This window comes from Anabrus simplex, chromosome 8 (assembly GCF_040414725.1).
Source record: "Anabrus simplex isolate iqAnaSimp1 chromosome 8, ASM4041472v1, whole genome shotgun sequence".
NCBI classification, from domain to species: Eukaryota; Metazoa; Arthropoda; class Insecta; order Orthoptera; family Tettigoniidae; genus Anabrus; species Anabrus simplex.
In genome coordinates this window covers 128,887,707-128,909,667 of record NC_090272.1, presented here as the reverse complement: position 1 = coordinate 128,909,667, position 21,961 = coordinate 128,887,707, and the positions used below count along the sequence as shown (strand labels likewise).

The following is a 21,961-nucleotide window of genomic DNA, read 5'->3' as shown; positions in this document are numbered from 1 at the left end:
TGCATTGGTTATCCATGAAATTGCTTGGAGAACATTCAGCCCCTTCAGTGTTTGAAGGGTTACTTCATTCCCGTTAAGTTCTGATACTATGTGCTTCATCACTAACTGTCTGTACATAACCTTGAAGTTCTGGATCACTCCTTGGTCAAGCGGCTGAGAAACTGATGTTACATTTGGTGGGAGAAAGACTATCTTCACATTTTGCAACTTAATTGTATCCGGATGCGATGCTGCACTATCGAGGAATAATAACACTTTTCGCCCCTGGCGTATCATTTTTCTGTCCAATTGTCCTAGCCACTCTGTCATTATTTCTCTGGTCATCCATGCTTTCCTATTCGCTTTCCATTCAATGCCAAACTTCGTAACGTCCATATTTTTAAAACACCTTGGTTTTGCAGCTTTTCCTATCACAAGGGGCTCCTCCCGTTCTCCACTCATACTTGCACATAACAAGACAGTAAGACGTTCTTTCGCAACTTTTTCACCAGTACAACGATTTCCTTTGAAACACAAAGTTTTGTCGGGTAAAGTACGGAAAAGTAATCCAGTTTCATCGGCATTCAAAATATTTTCCGGAGCATACCCGTCTATGATTGAAGGTATTTTTTCTTGCCAGTTGTCAACAATCTCCATATTAACACTGGATGATTCTCCACAAATCACTCTGAAGTTGATACCATGTCGCTTTCTTAATCTTTCTAGCCAGCCATTCGAGGCTTTGAAATCTCCAATACCTAATTCTGTCGCAAATTCTAACGCTTTTGCTTGTATCATTACCGAGCTCGATAGCTGCAGTCGCTTAAGTGCGGCCAGTATCCAGTATTCGGGAGATAGTAGGTTCGAACCCCACTGTCGGCAGCCCTGAAAATGGTTTTCCGTGGTTTCCCATTTTCACACCAGGCAAATGCTGGGGCTGTACCTTAATTAAGGCCGCGGCCGCTTCCTTCCCACTCCTAGCCCTTCCCTCTCCCATCGTCGCCATAAGACCTATCTGTGTCGGTGCGACGTAAAGCAAATTGCTTGTATCATTGGTCCTGAGACAGGGACATTCTGACTTCTTATTTTAGCGAACCACTCTAGCGTTGCCTTGTCAATGAGAGCTCCACTACCACTTTGAAACAGTTTAATCCGCTGTTCGTTGCCATTTAAATGCCATTCTTTCACTAGTTCCTCTTGCTTTTTCACAATTTCAGCTGCCTGTGTCTTTCCAATCTTAAAACACTTCGGACAGTTTACGCACACCACACTTCTCAAGTTTATGATAGTCTATTATGCCTACCTTTTCTTTTAAAGTTAAAAACTTCCTCGGAGCCATGTTTACACACACTAACGTAAAATTGAACACATCAAAGGCCCACGAGTCAATGAAAAGTAACCTGACAGTGAAGGTACAAATTCCAGGGCTGTCGAGCATGTCAGATCACACAACTTCCGGAAGTGATAGCATAGCATAGTGTTGCCTTCCAAGAATGTGTACAGCGAGGATCAAAAGTTACGGTGTCTGTGATTCTTGGAAGTACCGGCTGTGCAAAACGTAAGCGAATAGATACTGTACAGGACACAAATACAGAATTTTTTGAAAAAGAAAGTGTCCGTTAGGAGAGGTTTAATTGGAGTTTCTCGTGGCTATGGTGTGTCCGTGTCCGTAATAAAGGGTGTCCGTATAAGAGGGGTAAATTACTCATACACAACATGGCATTTAATTACGGACCTAGAAAATCGTCCGCCGGTGAGAGGTATCCGTTAAGACAGGTTTTACTGTATATGTTACATACAACATGAGCGCAGGGGGTATCTATCTTGCTTAAAGTCCAGTATTTATGATTCAGAAAATGTATGCAGGCTGAATATAAGCAACTTCTTATCATACAAAGAGTTCTGCATATGATGAGAGGTGAAATTTCCAATCCAAGATGGAACCAATGGAACCTGATTATGAGAATAGAAAATTAAATTAACGTGAGGTTCTTTAAGAACGGAAGGAAAACGAAGAAAAAGAAAGAGTACTCGCCTTACGCGGCAGTTTGATCGACCTGACTGGTAGTGTGCAACTGGGTGAAGACTGTGTTGGGAATGGCAAGGAAAGCAGGAGGGGGAGAGGTTGGTAAGGGGCGGAGCTACCAGGCGGAGTGGGTAGCGTGTGGTAAGGTGCAAATAGAGGAACGAGGAGTAGGGGAGGAACTTAAAGCGGGGCCGAAGGATGCGAGAGATTAGTAATTGTCTCGACGAAAGATTTTTAATATACTTTAAGAATGAGTTCTGATTGGCTAAATTGTTTTTCTTGAGAAAAGTAATAAATAAATAAAAATATTGGATTTTTGTGTGATTTCATTAAGGTTCTAGTTAGCATTGAAATGCTGCTCCAGGTGTATGTAGAATTTCTTGATTATATTGAGAAGAGGACCCTTGTTAGCTATTTCCAGGATGTCTGTCTTGTTCGATATTCATGAAATTATGATTGTCGTGACCATGTGTTATTCGATAGCTGAAAATATTAGTACACGAGTTACATTTGAGCCTGTAAACACCTGATTTTGCGTAACTATTGATCTTGTTGATGTAGAATGTTTATACTGTTAGTATTGGTTTTGAATACTATTTTTACACCTTTCTTCTTAAAAATATTAGTGATCTTATGAATTTCATTGTTGAAATTGAAGGTGGAGAAGGATTCGTATTTAGGTAATTCTTTCTTGATTGTTGTTTTAGGACGAAATTTATATTTATTGATTATACATTCTTTGAAGTGAATATCGAAGCCGTTGAATTTTGCAATACTGCGGATAGTATTCAGTTCAACAGAGAGATCTTTCTTGGCCATAGGTATGCTGAACGCTCGATGAACTAAGCTATTATATGTAGCACTTTTATGGGACTGGGAGTGGGTTGAATCTTGACGAATATTAGTGGGTGGGTTTTCTAAAAATGTTATAAGTTAAAGATCCTGAATGTCTTGTGATAGATCTAGGAAGTTGATCTTGTTATCTATTTCTGATTCTAACGTGAATTTGATATGGGAATTGATTCTATTGAGCCCAAGAAGGGTGCTGGGAGTGTCAATTGATTTTTCATCTATGATTGCGAAGACATCGTCAACATACCTGGCCCAGAAGTGAATATTATCAAATTTGTTGTCAATTTTTGTGTGCTTAAGGAAATCAAGGTCTATTTCCGCTAAAATACCTGAGGCCGGTGAACCCATTGCCAGACCATTCTGTTCGTAGATGATACCATTGAACATGAAAAAATTGTTGTTTATTCAAATTACTTTAAATTATATTAATTAACTTTGATATTTGAATGATGGGGTACATGTTCACAATATCAAAAGAGTGGATAGAATAATCGGGTTGCATACTGAACTTATTTAGTTTATCTATTAGCACGTATGTGTTTCTAATGCACTTCTTAGATAAAAATTGATAGTTATTCCTTAAGAACCATGGATAAATTGTGATGTTTTGTACAATGGACTTGGTCTATAGTTAGTGATTGGGCGAATGGGAACACCGATCTTATGTATTTTAGGGAGAGCTCTGGCAGTGGGAAGATCTGGGTTCATGCTTATAAGTTGACCTCTTCCCCCTCCTGGTTTCCTTGCCATTCCCAACGCAGTCTTCGCCCAGTTGCACACTACCGGTTAGGTTGATCACATTGCCCCATAATGTGAGTACTCTTTCTTTTTCTTCGTTTTCCTTCCTTTCTTGAAGAACCTCACGTTAATTTAATTTTCTGTTCTCATAATCAATTCCATCTTGGTTAGGGAATTTCACCTCTCATCATATGCAGAACTCTTTGTATGATAAGAAGTCGCTTATATTCAGCCTGCATACATTTTCTGAATCATAAATACTGGACTAGCAAGATAGATACCCCCTACGCTCATGTTGTACATAACATATATTCAGTATTTGACTGAAGACGTAATGGAACGATAGAATTCACTAGAAGCATCTGGACTGTATAATCAGGCCAGCATTTTATACCTTATCACTAGGCAATTTTAATGTACATATAAAGTACAATATTTCAACCATTATTATAAATAATTGATGGGGTACTATATTTATAGTCTCAGTGCAATATGTAAATTTGAACATTTCACTATCTATTGATCAGTACCCCGGTATAATTTTGTCTCGCATAACATTTCACGCATTTCACCATTTTATATACATGTTATCACATTACACGTTTTGCTCATTTGATTAATTTTATCAATTTACGACAAAATATTGTTCCTGGATTCCAACATAATAAAAAGTGTACCTTATTTAGGCTGATGATGACCCACACAGGGTCGAAACTAGTCCCCTAATACACTGTAATGTATACATAGGCATTACAATTGTTGGTAGGTTGATTAAAACTTTGTCAATTAAATTATATGTACTCTTAATTCAATACGGAACCAATAATGAAATTCATAACCTTGGGGAATGAAAATGTGCTAATACAAGCTCCGAATGTCCAAGTGATGCTGAATATTTAAAGTTCGACGATGATATATCTTCTAACAGAAATGTTTCAAGTGATGACTAGGATATAAGCCTCACCTTCAAGGTGTGGAACTCGCATGGCGCAAAACGAGTGTGATAATTGTGTTTCGGGTGTAAATATTCTAAATATTGTAAATAATGTAGTGTTTTCTGACAACTGGGTTATGGACAACAGTTAACCTAGGGGAGAAAACTTTCTGCGTTATGAACTTGGAAACATAGGACAAGTAGCGGGACTTATGTTTGAGGTTTTTTTTTTCCGTATATAGCTGAGCACACACATTTATACTTTAAGCAGAATTCACATTCTCATAACATATCTCCTATTATACTTAAGTGGTCTAATTTCACCAGCGGGGAAATTTAAAAAAAATTGCTTTGTGTATATTGATAGGGAAGGTGAAGAAATCTTGTCTGGAAGATAGAAACCCCTATATTTTGGAAAACTATGAGCCGAAATAAATTTCAACAAATACCTTACCTACCTGAATTTCAACAACTATTCAATAAGGCCTCCACAAAAATACACAGTAGTCCTTCCAAGGTTAGTGAAATTCTGATGGTTTATTTGAATGCATGCACTCCAGTTTGGAGGTAATTAGATAGTGGCCAGGAACAGGACTGTGCAAGGGGTGAAGGGCACCCGGTCTGCAATGTGTTAATACAGTAGAACCCCATTTATCCAAAATGAAAGGGGCTGTAACCACTTCGGTTGACGTGTTTTTCTTATGACACATAGTAAATATTTTCCAAGCCCGGCCCCGCAGTGTAGGGGGCAAAGCGTCCGCCTGTCACCTGGTAGCCCCGAGTTCGATTCCTGGCCGGGTCAGGGGGTTTTAATTCTAAATGATTAATATCCCGGGCCTGGCAATGGGGTGTTTTTGTCGTCCTTAACGTTCATTTCCTCACATTCAACACTTGACTTCTGCAATTTCACTTACACAGAGGTTCCTGTCATATGGTGAAAGTAGTAGCAAAAGAACTCAGGGGTCGATGCCACAAACAAATATCATTTTATAAAAAATATTTTTGGAAGTTAAATGTTGAAATAAAAATACATAAATTCTTGTAAGCAAATGTGCATACTGTATATTAACATACAAAAGTTTACATAATGTAACTCATTGTATAAAATCAGTGATTTTCTTCTGAATTTTTTTTTGGTGCAGTGCTGTCGTGCAGCTATGTCGCACCTCCGTTTAATCAACAATACATCAGCTGGTGTAGGATCAACAAGGCGCAAAGCAATCTGAAATAATGAAACCATTTTTTTTGTTACTACTGAACTGAATGCTGTTTGCAGACGTGCGAAGTCTCCAATTTTTGCGCCGGGACTGATCTCCCGATTTTCAGAGCAGTAATTAAAAATAGGAGAGGATTTCCACCAATCAATACTTATTTATTGCATGTATTAAACTACAGGACCGGTTTAGGTTTCAGAGCAGTATCAGTAATTTTTGTATTATTTGAAATTCCCATTCGATATATGGCTGAGTATGGCTGGTCGATAGTAGTTTTAATGATACCATATGGCAGTTTGGGACATGGTGGCCAGTCATGCGCTCCTCTTTGGTCTGTAATACAGTCATTCTCTTTGCAAGTGAGTAACCTAACCCCAGAAGTAGCAGGCCATAGTCGTCCACCCGGACCAGGACCTGCAGAAGTGCTCATGTTGTGTCTTGATATTTGTTTTGGCCAAAAGATCAAAGAAGAAACAGGATGCAGTGTTTAAAAGTGCTTATAGGGAAGGATTTCCATGTTTGACTGAATTCGGGACAGGACCAACGTTCACATTCCGTACTCTATGTAGGTATAATTTTTCGTTTGCACATGGTGGGAAGTGCGATATACTCAAGCATATGCAAACTTAAAAACATAAGGAGAGTGTCCAGTGTGTAAAGAGAAACCAGAAACTGAACTTTTCATGTAAAAGCCAAGATGTAAATCCTCTGACAAATGCCGAGGTGTTATTTACATCATTTATCGTAGAACATAACCTGCCTGTAAATTGTGCCGATCACGTGGGACCTTTGTTTCGCAAAATGTTTCCTGATTTGGAAATTGCTAAATGATATGGGTGTGCTAGAACAAAAACATCAGCTATCATTACAGAAATGTGCATGGAAGAAATAGCAAAAATTGTATCCTATTTGCAGGTGAATGCATTTTCTGTTGCTACTGATGGTAGTAATAAAAGCGACTTGAATATATATCCCATTGTTGTAACATTTTTTAGGCCTGAAATTGAAATTCAGAGTTGTCTACTCTCTGTGCCTATTTTAGAAGGGGATGCTACTACAGCTAACATTGCCAAGTCTTTTGCTCTCAACTTTTCAGGAATTCCGCATTCCATTAAAAAACTGCTTAGCTCTTGGTGCTACAGTAATGGTAGGATTAAAGAATGGTGTGGCAGGATGTTTGAAGCAGGGAATTAGTAACGTAATCATCGTAGGCTGCTCTTGTCACGTTAGCAATCTTACTGCAGAGATGTGTGCAGCGTGCTTGCCCATAAATGTAGATGAAAGTACAGTATAATTGATATATTTTATTACCTGGAAAGTAGTGGAAAGAGGAAAGAAAAGTTCAGAGAATTTCAGACTTTACACAACACAGAGATCAGGAAAATTCTGAAGCATGAGCCTACTTGATGTTTATCACTAAGGAGGTATTTAGATTGGATGTTGCTGCAGTAGGACCCTTTGGTTACTTTATTCAGGAGCAAAATTGTGAGTAAGGATTCTCAGATGGAAACTTGGAAGACTTACAAAATTCCTAAGCGTAGTTTAAGTGCAGATGTGTCTTGTTTATCTGAAAAGGTGAAGGATTGTCGTAACATTTCACCACACTCCTCAGTTAAAAGGAAAACACAGTCATCAGTTTAACTTTAAAATATGTAACTATTGAGGACACTAAGAGCCATGCATCGTCACATGAAGAACGACTGTTCATGTTCCTTTCATCTAATTTACATAAATCTTTTTGCCTTTTTCTCTCAATTTCTATGGATACTTTTGAGTATCCAAACGTAGCTCTTTAGTCAAATATGCTGCGCATCCACGTATTGAGGTCAGTTTTGGAGGAAGTATTGAAGAATGTGATTGCAAGGTTTGTTAAAAACCACACATTATTAAAAGCTCCTCATCTCTCCTTGATGTAGATTATCATACTACAGCAAATCAAAAGGATGATTGTGATCTGATGATAGGGAACTCTGTGTTTGTTTTAGTGAACACACTGGAGTCTGAGGAAAAGTGCATATTCTTGAAGCCTGTTAGAAAGTGTTTCTCTTCATCATGTGACTACATAGTACACAAATTTCCGTTCAAGAATGAAGTTTTAATCAATGCAGTAGTTGCAAATATTTCTGCTATAAGTAAGGCATCATTTTCTAGTCTTAACAAGTTCCGAACATTCTGACTAATGAAACGGAACCTTTAGATAAAGAAACTGATATTCTGCACTCCCAGTTCTGTAACTTTCAGCTCGAAGAAACAGACCTGGTATAACGAAGAATTGATGTTCATTGGGCATTGGTAGGTCAGATGAATTCAGCTGATGGTTTACTTAAATGACAGACTCTTTAAGGTGATGCTCGCTATTTTATCAATTCCACATTGCAATGCAAATATGAAAAGGATATTTAGCAGAGTCACAAAGACAAAAACACAGTTCAGATCCTTGCTGTCTGAACAAACTTTGGAGAAACTTTTTACCTTGAAATCAGTTCAGCAAGGCAAGTGCTTTGAGCAAAAATTTAGTTCTGAGCTTCTTAAGAGGGCTTAGTCGGCTACAGGTGTGTTGAACAACAATTAGCCGTAATGTTATCACCATGTTGAAGGATGAGAAGTCACATGTTCCTACAGTTCAAGTACAGTATGTCCAGTATTTATTATTCACATATTAATGATGAGTATATATATATGTAGGCCAAATAGAATTGTGAATGTATTGAATTAGTACATGTCCTGCCATCAGTGATGTGTCGTAATACGTCGCGATTCGCTGCCAAATTTCTCCTGATTTTTTACTTTTGAAAGTAATTTTTTACGGCACTGTAATTAAATGTCAGGTCAGAACATATTCTGCTCCTGTATGCGACAGTAGACTGTACTACCTGCGACTGTCTGCCCAAGGGTCTGGCAGCCAATACCAAACTAGCCAAACTAAGGGAAAACCAATAGCTGCGAGCAGAGAAGTTTTCCCTTAGAAGGTTGGATAAGATGAGACCTTTGTGTGGAAAATAACACATAAATTCATCAGCTGCTACCTTGCAGTAAGGCAGAGGACTGCCAAAGGCTAGGGGAGTCCATCCGGAAAGAAAATCCTCTAGTATGTTAGGCCTAGCAAGTCAGTACAGGAGTTCAATGCAGTTGCTTTCAAAACGAAAATGAGCCTTGGAAGGACACACATTCTCAGAGGTGCCAACTATTACGGATTGACCATAATTGTTACGAATTTCACCTCACGATTACGACATTATGGTCAAAGTCAAATTATTACGGAAAAGCTTACATTGTTAAGAAAAAATTCTACAGAGAAAAAGAAAGGAAGGAAAAATGTTCAATCCTTTCCGCATTTCTGCTAAACCCCCCTCGTTCCATTGCTTGCGAGTTGGCAACGCTACTTACCCGATCGTCACTTCATTTTCCTACCCATATGCGGTGTGAAAATCATCGTGAATAGAGGAGCTCTATTCTTCTCAGCTCTTCTCCGCTATACATCCTAAAATAATGTTGTATTGGCAGTATTAAGTGTACCTGACAGTTGATAGAAAGAATGAGACAGAATCGAGGCTGACATTAAGCACAACTGCACTGGAATCGCTTATGGTTCAGAAAAACACAAAAATGTGATCACAGGGAGAAAGGACGCTTCAAGAAAACCTTCAATGAAAAGCAGCTACTGGGTGCGAAACAAACTTCAAGGATTGTCTTATCTCCGAATTAACAGGTAGTGTGGAAATGTTACTGTGTAATATGATATAGTTTAGAATAGATTGCTATCGAGAGCAAAGTGGTGTCATTATCGAGAAGGGAAGAGCATGCTTTGAACATGACTGGAAAATTTTCTAGAGGGTTCGAGGGTGATTACTGATAATCCACTTCAGAGGTTGGCACCTCTGCATTCTGAATGTTGACAATACTTCAAGTACTCTTGGAACTGATGATGACGTCATGTCCGATGTTCATTCAAGATGCACGAAAAGAACCGATCATAGAAACAAGCTTCGAATTGGAACCTTAAACATTATGGGCCAATCGCAGAAACGAAGACTAGTTTTAAGCCTTAGACAATGTCCACCTAAACAATGTCTAAATCAAGCACAATCTTCCATGCCATAAATGATGTTCAGTCGATGTTTAACTAGACATCCCTTTAAGTTTCAATATTGGTTTGATAATGGAGATAGAAGTATCTTTCATGCAGCTCTTTGCTTGTCGCAACCAATGAAATTCGTTGGTGCGTTCGCCCAACTCCAGTCAGCTGTTTGTCTTCCTACACATTACTCAAATATGGCTAAGCATGACTTACCTACAGATAAGAGTATCACTTTCGGTGAAAATTAAATCTCATAATATTATCGACACTAAAGTGACACGCCACCGTACGGGGAAGTGTAGCTTTGATTTTAGCGTTGTCACAGTGAGTGTAATCCGCTCATAAATACGGTGGTTTCGACGAAGGGAAGCTGAAGCAATAGTAATGTGTAACAGTGTGTGTTGTACAGGCCATATAGATGTAGCTTGCATTCTGGAGATCGTAGGTTCAAAACACATCACACATCATCGGCAGCCCTGAAGATTGTTTTCCTTAGTTTCCCTACTTTTACGCCAGGCAAATACTAGGGTTATTACGGCCTCGGTTCTTCTCCCCCAGTCTCTTTAAACCATAATCACCATCATCACCACCAATTGCCTTTTCCTATCTGATAGTTGCCGAAAACTTCAACGATTTTCACTACTATGTGTGTTTACTTGGCACTAAATATAAGTGAATCCCTCCCAGTTGATGTATGTGACAGCCCTCTGACGATCGGGACACGTAACTCTCATATGTATGTAAATTGTCTTAAGTGACTTATAATTCCATGAAAATTATCCCATGTATGTAATAAAATATATTGGTTTCCAAGAATTGTATTCAAGTTGACAATTACCGGACTGTCCCTTTGTCAGTCTCAAGAAAGAAGTGTCTCAAAAAGCGAAACCTTATTTTAAGATCTATCTCCTCGTACATGTGAAACGAATTGCTGCAATTTAGCAGTGAGCAACCCACAGAGAGGCCGTCAGACTAACATTTCCTCCCAGAATCGTCTCAGCATGATAATACAAATAACCTCTGATTGTGATTCACTCCTCTCATTTGAGGTTAAACGGTGCTCTCAGCAGTGTTTAAACATGACCGGTTGAACATCAGTTTTAGACAGTGTATAAATGATAAATAACGTCTCTGGATGTGGCAGCCATACTTAGCCATTGTTTAACCGTAGACATTGTCTAAATACTGTTTCTGCAATCAGTCCTATTACTCTTAACAGGAAAATGCAGCGAAATCATGGGTTTGATGAACCGTAGACATATTCACATCCTAGGGCTAAGTGACACCAAATGGAAAGGATGCAACACAAGAATGTTGTACGGTTTTTCACTAGAGTTTAAACCTGATGTAAACAGATAGGCGGAGCACCTTTCCTATGCATGTGCACATAGACGTAGTTGATTGGAGAAGCAACCGTCGCACTCACTCGACTGCATGCGAGCTTGAAGAAAAGTAGTACGTCGCATTAATTTTATTTCATTTTAGTTTATTGCATTTACAAAGGTGCCAACTATTACGGATTGTCTGTAATTACTACGGATTTCACCTCACGATTACGGAATTACGGTCAAAGGGGAAATTATTACGAAAAAGCTAACATTATCATGAAAAAATCATTTTCTACAGAAAAAAGAAAAGGAGGACAAATGCTCCAAGGGATTGAACATTTCTCCTAAATGATCCTCATTTCAATGCTTGTGAGTTGGCAACGATACTTATTCGATCGTGAATTCCTTTTGCTACCCATAAGCGTTGTAAATTCATTGTGAATGAAGGAGCTCAGGCGCTGCTCTTCTCCACTATAAATCCCTCAATAATGTTCTATTTGCTCTGTTAAGTGTACGTGACAGTTGACAAAGAGATTGAGAATAAAGTGAGGCCTACAATAAGCACGTCTGCACTGGAATCGCTTATGGTTCAGAATACATACTATCCACTTCATGTCCGTATCGATAATATGATCTAAATAATTAATGAATACAAAAATTCCACCTAATCAATACTTTCTCTTTTATTTAGCCTTAGGCTATTTAAACAGACATTAAAATTAAATTCAGAACATGTTTCAAATGCTTTGCATTCATCATCAGCTGTTTACAATAAGCATAGGTAAAAATAGCTAAGAACGATCTCACTATTTATTTTAAAACCTTAAAAAAACAAGTGTTAGTCATGCACATGTGGGTGGATTGGGGGGGGGGGGGGGAGGTTGCATTGAAGGCGATTGTTAGTTAGACTATGACTTATTATTAAAAACTTGATATTAAAAACACTTAAAAACACTGATTGGGCTAAAAATTATAGTTTCACTATGAGTCTTGTGAGTTTATCTATAAAATCATTGGTTGTGGAAACTTGTAGATCCTTTGATAAAGTATTTCTGTAGAACAGTTTGTAAAAAATTTGTCGTCTTAAGACAGCATCCAGTTGTTTTCACGTCTCTTGTTACTTGTTAGGTGGAGAGGTGTGGCTTGTTTTGATGAAAGAGGTTTACTGTTTGATGTTTAAGAGACTTGTTAAAATTGGTCAAATTGGATCGTCGCTTCGTAAGATTATAAATAATTATACAATGTTTCATTTTTGTGATATTTAGCCAAATTGTAGATGGTGTCTATTCGTTCCCGGATTTTCCGTTTTCCCGTGTTGTACTTCCCGTTGTCCTGCCAAAAACGGAGGATTTGTCTTTTAATGTCAAGCGAGAAATTGCTGAAAATAGGAGCCAGATACCTGAAATGTAAATTAGAATACCGTATTAGGGCATAATCTGTAAAATTTACTGCGCTAATATGTAGTTTACTCAAAGAAATACGTACCATGTCATTCATCATCGCTTTCTTCCGAAGTCGTCTGCGATGAATCACTCCCATTCTCTTCCGTCTCCCAGATACAGTAACCTTCAGTTCCATCTAGTTCGTTGGAAATGCCAGTTTTATTGAAACTTTTCCCAATGTCTTGTGAAATCAGTCCCCATGCACGAACGATCCCTTCACATATTAATTCTAGTGAAGGCCTCGTGAACTTCTTGGTAGGCATCAGAGTATGAGAACCTCCCGGCATCCACTCAGAATACACCCGCCGCATATTGTCTTTGAGTGGCTTGTTGATGCTTACATCAAGAGGCTGCAAGGCTGTCGTCAAGCCACCAGGAATTATGGTATTGCAATTTCAGTCTTTTGGTTGACCATTTCTTGACTAACATCAACCAGATGGCCACAGAAACTGTCCAAAACCAGGAGAGAACTGTGGTCAGGCAGTCTTCACCACACAACACCCAACCAGTCCTTCATGAGATCCATCCTTTCTCCTGGACACGAATGTGCTTACCGGAAGGAAATTCCGCTTTAGGAATTGTTTTTCACTTGAAAATTACATAGGGAGGTTTTCGCCCGTCGCAGTGACAGCCAGCATAACTGAGCAATGTAGCTTCTCTGCCCCAGTAGTCCTTATGATTACGCTGGATGCTCCCTTTTTGGTAATTGTAGTTTTTCTCGGCATATTAAGGAAAATCAGTTTTATCTGCATTTCCGATTTACGATAGGTAATTGTAGTCGTGCCTCTTATTACAAATCTATGAACCTGCACTATTTTTCCACTGTGGTCCTTTGTAAGTCCGCTGGCATAGAGATGTCCTCCTTCGAAGAGAAAGATTGGTCCTTTTCATGAACCGACAAAACCACCCTTTTCTTGCTCTCCACTTGTATTATAACGTCTAAATTTCGAAGTCATTGTTTAAGAAGCGTTTCTCGTGAACAGTCGAGATTTTCATCTGATGATGCAGAGCACTGTTCTCTGCGAAACGTAAAGAATTTCACCTTATTTTCTTGACACGGCATAAGCCCAAAAGCCTATACAGTATCATGCCTATAAGTACGGGCTGTGAAAGCATCAATGGCAACAATGTCATTAACACTTCCGAAATTGTGGTTATTCGCGACCTTGAGCTCAGCTGGAAAGTGCGCTCGCTGTACAAGTCCGTACGAGTGCGAAATGATACAAAGTTTTTAAATGTAGTGTGCAAAAATAAAACGACTATGGTTTTTATAACATTTTAACACAAAAACGTGAAATTCCCAGTCTTATATTAAGACCAAAACAGTAATAGGCAATCCAAAAACCTCCCATGTCTTTATGTATGTAAGGTACATCTGTTCTCGTCTCAATATCATAAACGTATACGATAAATATTAAAGTACTAAATTTCTGTTACTTAAGGAGCAGTTTCGATTCCTGCCTGAAAGCCTAGTGACTATACAGTGTTCTGAGGGAAGTGCCAAAAACCTGTTCGGCGATACACTCAAAAAAAATAAATAAATAAATAAATAAATAAACACGTAACTCTGGACAATAATATAGACGTTTTGCAAGTACCAACATTTGACGAAACTTGTTCATCTTCAAGTAGAGGTGTCGAAATGCGCTCTGTCTCCTTCCAGTTGTTGTGTACACACTCTGCTTTATGATTTCCAAGGATTTTCTAAACAGTACCACCTGAATGCAATGCTAAAATGGTCCCTTATGCAAGTTCACCTCGATCGCTTTTCCAGTTCCGGTACGGTACAGTACTTCCTCAAATTGCCACAAATACGGGACGTCCTTTTGTGAGATACAGCTTCTTGAAGAAAAAAAACATGCAATGATATCTATATGAATGATCTTCCTCACAATAATAAAGTAAAAACTGCAATTCTATATGCTGATGATACAAACATAATTACAAAGTATTGCTCCCTTTATTCTCGGTCGCCTCAGCCGGAGAGCGAGCGTCTCAGACGTGGACCGTTTGCTGTCGGGCTTTGCTTATTTTAAAGGGCAGGTAAGACATAAGGACTGACGACAATTGAAAAGAAAAGACATTTAAAATAATAGGTTTTACATTACAACTAGCACTGAACATAACAAAATTTAACAAATTAATCTTGGTGGTTTTATTTCTGATTCTTCTCCACAAGTTGTCTGATACATTACACCTTCATTCTCCAACCCTACTGAAGCCTGTGTTTTACTGTAATATAAAATAAGTAACCATTAGCCCACACCTGGCTTGAATAAAAATAAAAATTACTGTGAGAGAACCTCCTCCTAACACTGGTTGGATTATTAGCAAATCAGATAATTAAACACCAGTAAGTTTTTCCATGGTTTCGTAAACTATCCTTGGCTATCACGATAGTGTCTACCTTTACACAAACAAATTTATAAATTTTAATATTATGAGGAAATTAATTAATAATGGTGTCATTAAACTTTACAAATACCATCATAAATATTTCATCATTATCTTCCTTCTTCGTGGATACGTTCCATTAGCATTATTTCATAATTCTAATATGAATTCTACTGAACTATATTCTTGAAATATTTTCATTACATAATTTTTCTGAATCATGTTTATTCCAGACCTAACCAAAATTTAATTACATTCACAAGAATTATTATTTCCATGAAAATCCTTCTAAACTGCTTTTGAATAACATATGACATTAATTCATGTTACTCGATGCCTTGAAAATTAATTTTACAATATTTACAATTCTGGTACTTTACTCATACAATTCGAAATACTATGCACTTATTCATTTTAATAATAATATTAATTAATATTAATTTAATATTTATTACTGCACTCATTCCACAATCACACAAATGATACATGATTATTATTTACATATGTTACAATCGGATACTGGAATTTTAATATTAAGCATCGATTTTTATTCCCCTGTCCATGGAATATTCAGATGACTATATCGGAAAAATAGTAGCACATGACACTCATAGAAATGTGATTAAATCTGGGCAATCACTTGTACTGAAAATATCAGAGTTATTACAATGTTGATCATCAAGAAAATCAGTGATTCAATATTATTATTATTATTATTATTATTATTATTATTATTATTATTATTATTATTAATTTCACAAAATGTGAATTTGACACTGAATCACATAAAATCCAATGAAATGCATAAGGTGAAATACACCCTGATGTAATTTTGTCCCACACAAGTTTACACATTTGAAATTTAATCTCGCATAGAATTATCTTTTATCGGAGAGGTCTATGATTTTTATATAGCATTCTAAGCATTCGGAGGGACATTCAGAACAGTATCAGAAGACACTAACTACACTAATAGAGTCCAACAAATCATTCATTCTAGTGATGGGACATTCGATTCATTTTACTGAATCGATACAGTGATCCGATCCACAGCACATTAGATTCACCGCTCCTACTGCATCTGTGTAGTACGTAATGGTGAGACAGCAGAAACAGCATTGTTCGCTGCTGCCATCTGGTCTTCATACTATGAACTCCTTTCTTAGGTAAAAAATGCTAGTCACTCTAATACATCGAAGGTTTCTGGCGACAGAGGATGGGGAAGGTCCTGGATTAGGAAGGTAGCAGCCATGGAATTATTAATTAATTAATTAAGGTGTAAAAAGGGGGAAACTACGGAAAACCATCTTAACGGCTGCCGACGTTGGGATTCGAACCCATCATCCCCCGAATGCAAGCACATAGCTACGCGATACTTACCGCACGTCCAACTTGCTAAGTCATTTTTGAAAATATGTACTGTATTTTTCTATCAGCAGAGGATTTTTTAAAATCGTCATATTTTGTATAGGCTACCCGAGATGTACAGTAGCCCACTGGTTTTCTGATTCAACATACTGTTGGTTAAGTTATTGCGTCAGTTGGCTCACTGTCCATTTGTTATTGAAGTCTTGTGCAACGATGTGATACACAGACTGAGACAATACTGAGCCGTTCTTCCCAATATAAAACAGGTACTTTTGAGTGGTCATGAGCATGACTCATAGTTATAGGGCAGGCTAGAGTCGAGTTTAATTAATTGTCAAATGTCAACTAAGTTATAATACTAAGATTCATTAAACTAATAAATAGTATAACCTAATAACCTACCTTCTTACTAGCTACTTTAGAATGATGTTTAGACTACCTTTTTAACACTGAAAATAAATCCATCTATTATTTAAACCTCCCTGTAAGAAGAGGTCAGTGAATGCAAGTGGGTATTATTTTCAAATGAGCTGAGCTCGGGAGTCCATTTAGCGTACCTATGATTCTTTCAGTGTACCATGGCTATGTATGTATTGCTTCAGAGGAAGCCCGGCTCTCCGCCAGTGTCCACTGTCCAGCGTGCCAATAGGGACCCGTGTGTATCTTCTGTCTCACTGAGCCGTGCTCGTTCACGATTCTTTCGGTGTGCCATGGCACACTGTATGTCTCGCTGCAGCGGAAGCTCGGCTCTCTGCCACCCTCCAGTGTCCAGTGAGCCGATAAGGAGCTGTGTGCATCATGTGTCTCACTGAGCCACGCTCGTTCATGATTCTTTCGATGTGCCATGATTCACTGTCTCGCTGCAGCGGAAGCTCGGTTGCCCGCCTACATCCAGTGAGTGGGCCACTCAGCACTGTCCGCTGGGAGTAAGCTGAATCGTGTGCCGTGAGCTCGCCTTTCCTGTGAATCGATTCACTCGGACACTTGAATGAATTGATACACTGCTTCGAATCATGCATTCAGTAGCCAACACTAATTCATTCACAATGTTATAACACTACAATTACCCATAAGAAAGAAGAATGGAAATGTTGTCAAATAACTCTAATCTAACTACTATCAATGAATAAGCACCGAGTTCGATAGCTGTAGTCGCTTAAGTTCGGCCAGTATTCGGGAGATAGTAGGTTCGAACCCCACTGTCGGCTGCCCTGAAGATGGTTTTCCGTGGTTTCCCATTTTCACACCAGGCAAATGCGGGGTCTGTACTTTAATTAAGGCCACGGCTGCTTCCTTCCTACTCCTAGCCTTCCCTGTCCCATTGTCGCCATAAGACCTATCTGTGTCGGTGCGATGTAAAGCAACTAGCAAAAAAAAAATTAATAAGCTAGTACTATTTCTACAAAGATGAACAAAAAAATTATTATCAAAAGGTACTTAAATTTCTGATGAAGTTGGATCTCACCGTCGATGAATGAATCTGCTCACATGGTGATCTGCTTACATGGCAGTCTGCTTCCAGTCGCTATCTCCCCCATGTGAGATAATGCCTACATTTTAACACATCATGCTGACAGCAAAGTCCATTTCCAGATCCTTGTAGATCGCTCCTTCAGAAGATGGATGAGACATCATGGCGAAGATTATTGAGTATGTAAAGTTCCTCCTCTTTCTTGACTGGATGAGAGCTGAAACTGACACAAAGTTTTAGAATGTGACCACCCACACGACCCCGTGGAATGTATCGTAGAATAATACGTAACTTGTCCTCGAAAATCTGCTGTACACGGAGAACATCACAATAGAAAGGGAAAAGAATAAGAGACGTTTATTCTTGAAGCACAGGTATTTATGCATTTACACCGGGAGGTGTGTCCTTATATCACGTCGTAATTGGACATCATACTTTCACCTGATAAGTTCTCATATTTTGAGAGAGTACTATATCGAGAACTCTGCCACGCGCTCTTAATTGGAGCGGCCTTGAAAAATTCCATGTATGTCACGACTACAGCTGGCCGGTCGATTGAAAAATCATTACACTGTCCTCGCTACCTGTTCCAACCGGTTCTCTGCGTGAAGACACGACCGAATTCAATTTAAACTTGTAACATATCACCCTTAATGAAAGAATGATAACATCCCTTTGCCACATACAATAAAATATTCATTATAGGCCGAATTTGAAGGGGACATCATTAATAATCCTGACCCGATGTCTATAGAACTGCAGCAAATACAGTCCTGCCTAGGTTAGAATCATGGTTCAGGAAAAAGAAATTTACATTGAACCTATAAAAGACCCAATACGTGGAATTCAAGACATCTGACTACCATGACAAAACTGCAGAAAAACACCACCTTATATTAAATGCAAATGCAATTGAAAATACGTTGACCACAAAATTTTTAGGTGTCCATATAGTTGAAGAATTAAGGTGGGATTGTCATATTAAAAGAATAGGGAAGTCTCTGAGTTCTGTTTGTTTTGCTTCAAGGATTTTGTCTAATAGTTGTATTGAAGAATATGTTAGAATAGCATATTTTGTATATTTCCATTTAGTCATCACTTATGCTATTGGTCTCGGGGGTTTCTACAAATCAAATCTTGGTGTTATTTTTCAAATACAGAAACGAGCTATCACAATTATATCGAGACATAACAGGTTAGATCATTGCAGACCATTATTTAAGGCGCTATGGATACTCCCGGTACCAAGCATATACATCATGCAATGCATTCTACACGTGAAAAGAAATATTGATCACTTCCTAAAGAATTTTGACAATCACAATTACCAGACGAGAACAAGAAATAATATTTTAATCGAGCACAAGATTAAAACCATTGCCTTGTGACATGCAGAATCTGCTGTATAATATTGTATAATAAGATTAAGAATATTAGTCCCGTCAGTTCATTTACCACAGCTTTAAAAAGCTCCTGAGTAGCTGCTTCTACAGTACAGAAGAATACATGATGAAGTGCTGGTAATGATGCTTTTACTTATTAACTTGTAAACGTTCTTAATACTAGTATATAGCCTTAAAAAAGTGTTAATGTCACATTGATTATGTACATATTATTAACACCACACACATAGATTTTTATTTTGTCTTGTTAATATTGGTTATTAATATTATTTGTTATTTCCAAAAATTAAGATGTGCTGTCCTAACATTAAGGTATTTGGGTTTGTTTTTTTTTTTCTTTCAAAATGTTCATTATTGTGCATATATTATTGTTAGTATTAAGAAATCACTCTACAACCCCTATACTGTTGGCATATTTCAAAATATGTAATTGTACAGTCTATGGAAGCTACTGTAAATAAATAAAAAAATGAATGAATGAATGAATGAATAACAAAACATCAGAATTTTTTTTAATGTCTGTTTTATTTTCTAATTCTTGATGCAAGGACACATCAAATTGTCGACACAGTACTGTTTTTTATGAAACTTTTCATACCTACCATTCCTGTGTACATACACACTCGTACACTTGTTTCCAACACATGTTAAGCCCTCCCTAATGCAACGACTTTCTTATTTTTATTCAAAAATCCATATTGGGTGATACTTGCTTATCGAGCAATTTATTATACTGAGGTCTTGCAGGTTTTCTTTCAGTATAAATCTGATCCTTTAAATGGTAAAAAACAATTAAATTAAAGCTCATTCTGAGCTCTCTTATGATAAATATTACCCCCACAGTCAGTTCCTTCTTTTTAGATGATTGATAGCTACAGATCATTTGCTTATTTTACTGTATAATAGCTCAGGTGGAATATTTTTTAAAGGGGTCAAGTACAGAATTTCTACAACTTGCTCCAGTTTAAAAAAAATCATGGCTCTTTTTCAAGGTTGACTGGAAGGTTTTGTATAAGTGATTGAACTTTATCTTTAAATGTAATTAATATACTGTAGAGCAAATGTGATTCTTTGAATTTTGTTAGTTTTGTTATTTATGTGAAACTTGGCAGTATTTAGATAATTGATTCATTGTACTTGTTCTTGAAACAGGTGAGGAAGGAGAAAGCGGAGGAGATGAAAAGGTTGAAAAGAAAGCCGGGGGAGAAGAAGAGAAGAAAACCAAAACCAAATCTAAAGCCAAAACTGAAAACATAGGTAAAGTATTGCCTCAAAGTTCATGTTTGTAGTGATTTTCTGCTCTCCTAAGTTAGTTGTTGAATTATGCCCCTGCAAGTTGGCCGCGCGGTTAGGGGCGCGCAGCTGTGAGTTCGCATCCGGGAGATAGTTGGTTCGAATCCGATATTTGGCAGTCCTGAAGATGGTTTTCCGTGGTTTCCCATTTTCACACCTGGCAAATGTTGGGGCTGTACCTTAAGGCCACAGCCGCTTCCTTCCTATTCATAGGCCTTTCCTGTCCCATTTCCGCCATAAGACCTATCTGTGTCGCTGCAGAGTAAAGCAAATAGCAAAGTAATTATGCCCATTGTAAACATGAATCTTATCGCTGTAAATTAAGTTCTGAAATTTGCACTGCTTCTTCGCTTTTCCTATTATCCGACTTCTAGTCGGGTAGGCTAATGAATTGGCAACCTCCATTTCTCTCTGTTGTTCCAACACACTTCCCTGAGCATATTGGGTCCACTCCAAACCATGCTCGGATATGGGAGTTATTGAATATTGTACTGTCATTTCGAGAACCTGCCCAGAACTACTCCCTGCTTTGGAGGTTAGGATCATTAATCACTTGAAATAGAAAAATACAATCAATAAAAAAATGTCCTTCCAGATGCAGCATATTTCAGCTCTGTTACCTCCAGCTGTTTGGTTTTTTTTTTTTTCAAATGTGCTATATCTATTGCACCTAAACACCAGCAAAATGGCATATTTTGTAGTAGTTGTGGATAATATGTTGATATCCTTCTGCTGAAGGAAAAACTAAGTAAACGGTCTTCTCATGGATCCTATTGCTGCAGGAATTCTGCTAAATGAATTAATGATGTACTGTAATTAATAGGTTTTCTGTAATTTTACATTGTTCTGGTATGCAATGTTCCGGACTTCAGTTTTTTTTAAAGTGTGTGATTTTCTTCTGAACGCTTCCAGACACAAAAGACTGTTCAAGATAGTCGCCAACTACTGCACATGAATTTAAGACATTCTGGCACATCACTTCATGATAGCAGAAAATCTTGAAGACTGTGTGCCATATGTGTTACCTGCACAAGATTCAAACTCTGTTGATCACTTTGAACCATATCTTCCTCATCCTTCTCATCATCACTCTTGTGTGCCACAAACTTGTCATCACTAATTTCGTTTTGCACTGTCACATCATAGTCCACTTTGACGTAATCAGTAAGATTCACACTAATTGGTACATCAAACTTATCACATAAATGCTTTCATTTCTCCTCTGTTTCTGAATCATTCAACACTTCCTGTGATGTCATCTTCTGCATAAACCACTCCATCTTTTCAAAAGCATTGTGTGATCATTTCTTCTTTCAGTGCTCTCCATGCAGCATGGAGCATCTGCATTGCTTCCAATATGTTAACATTAGTATCTCTCTCTGAGTCAATATTACACTGTGTATGCCAGACCACACAAGCTGGTAATACTAGTTTTGTGTGT

The 21,961-nt window shown here is 37.9% G+C and overlaps 1 protein-coding gene across 1 annotated transcript in view; it reads left to right on the top strand.

Moving 5' to 3' along the window:
- Positions 1-21,961, top strand: part of LOC136878884 (zinc finger protein on ecdysone puffs) — a 304,897-nt gene that overhangs the window by 247,422 nt on the left and 35,514 nt on the right. Inside the window, exon 11 of the mRNA XM_068228845.1 lies at positions 20,380-20,484. Within this exon, the coding sequence (XP_068084946.1) occupies positions 20,380-20,484 (105 nt within the window). The remainder of the gene's footprint in view (positions 1-20,379; positions 20,485-21,961) is intronic.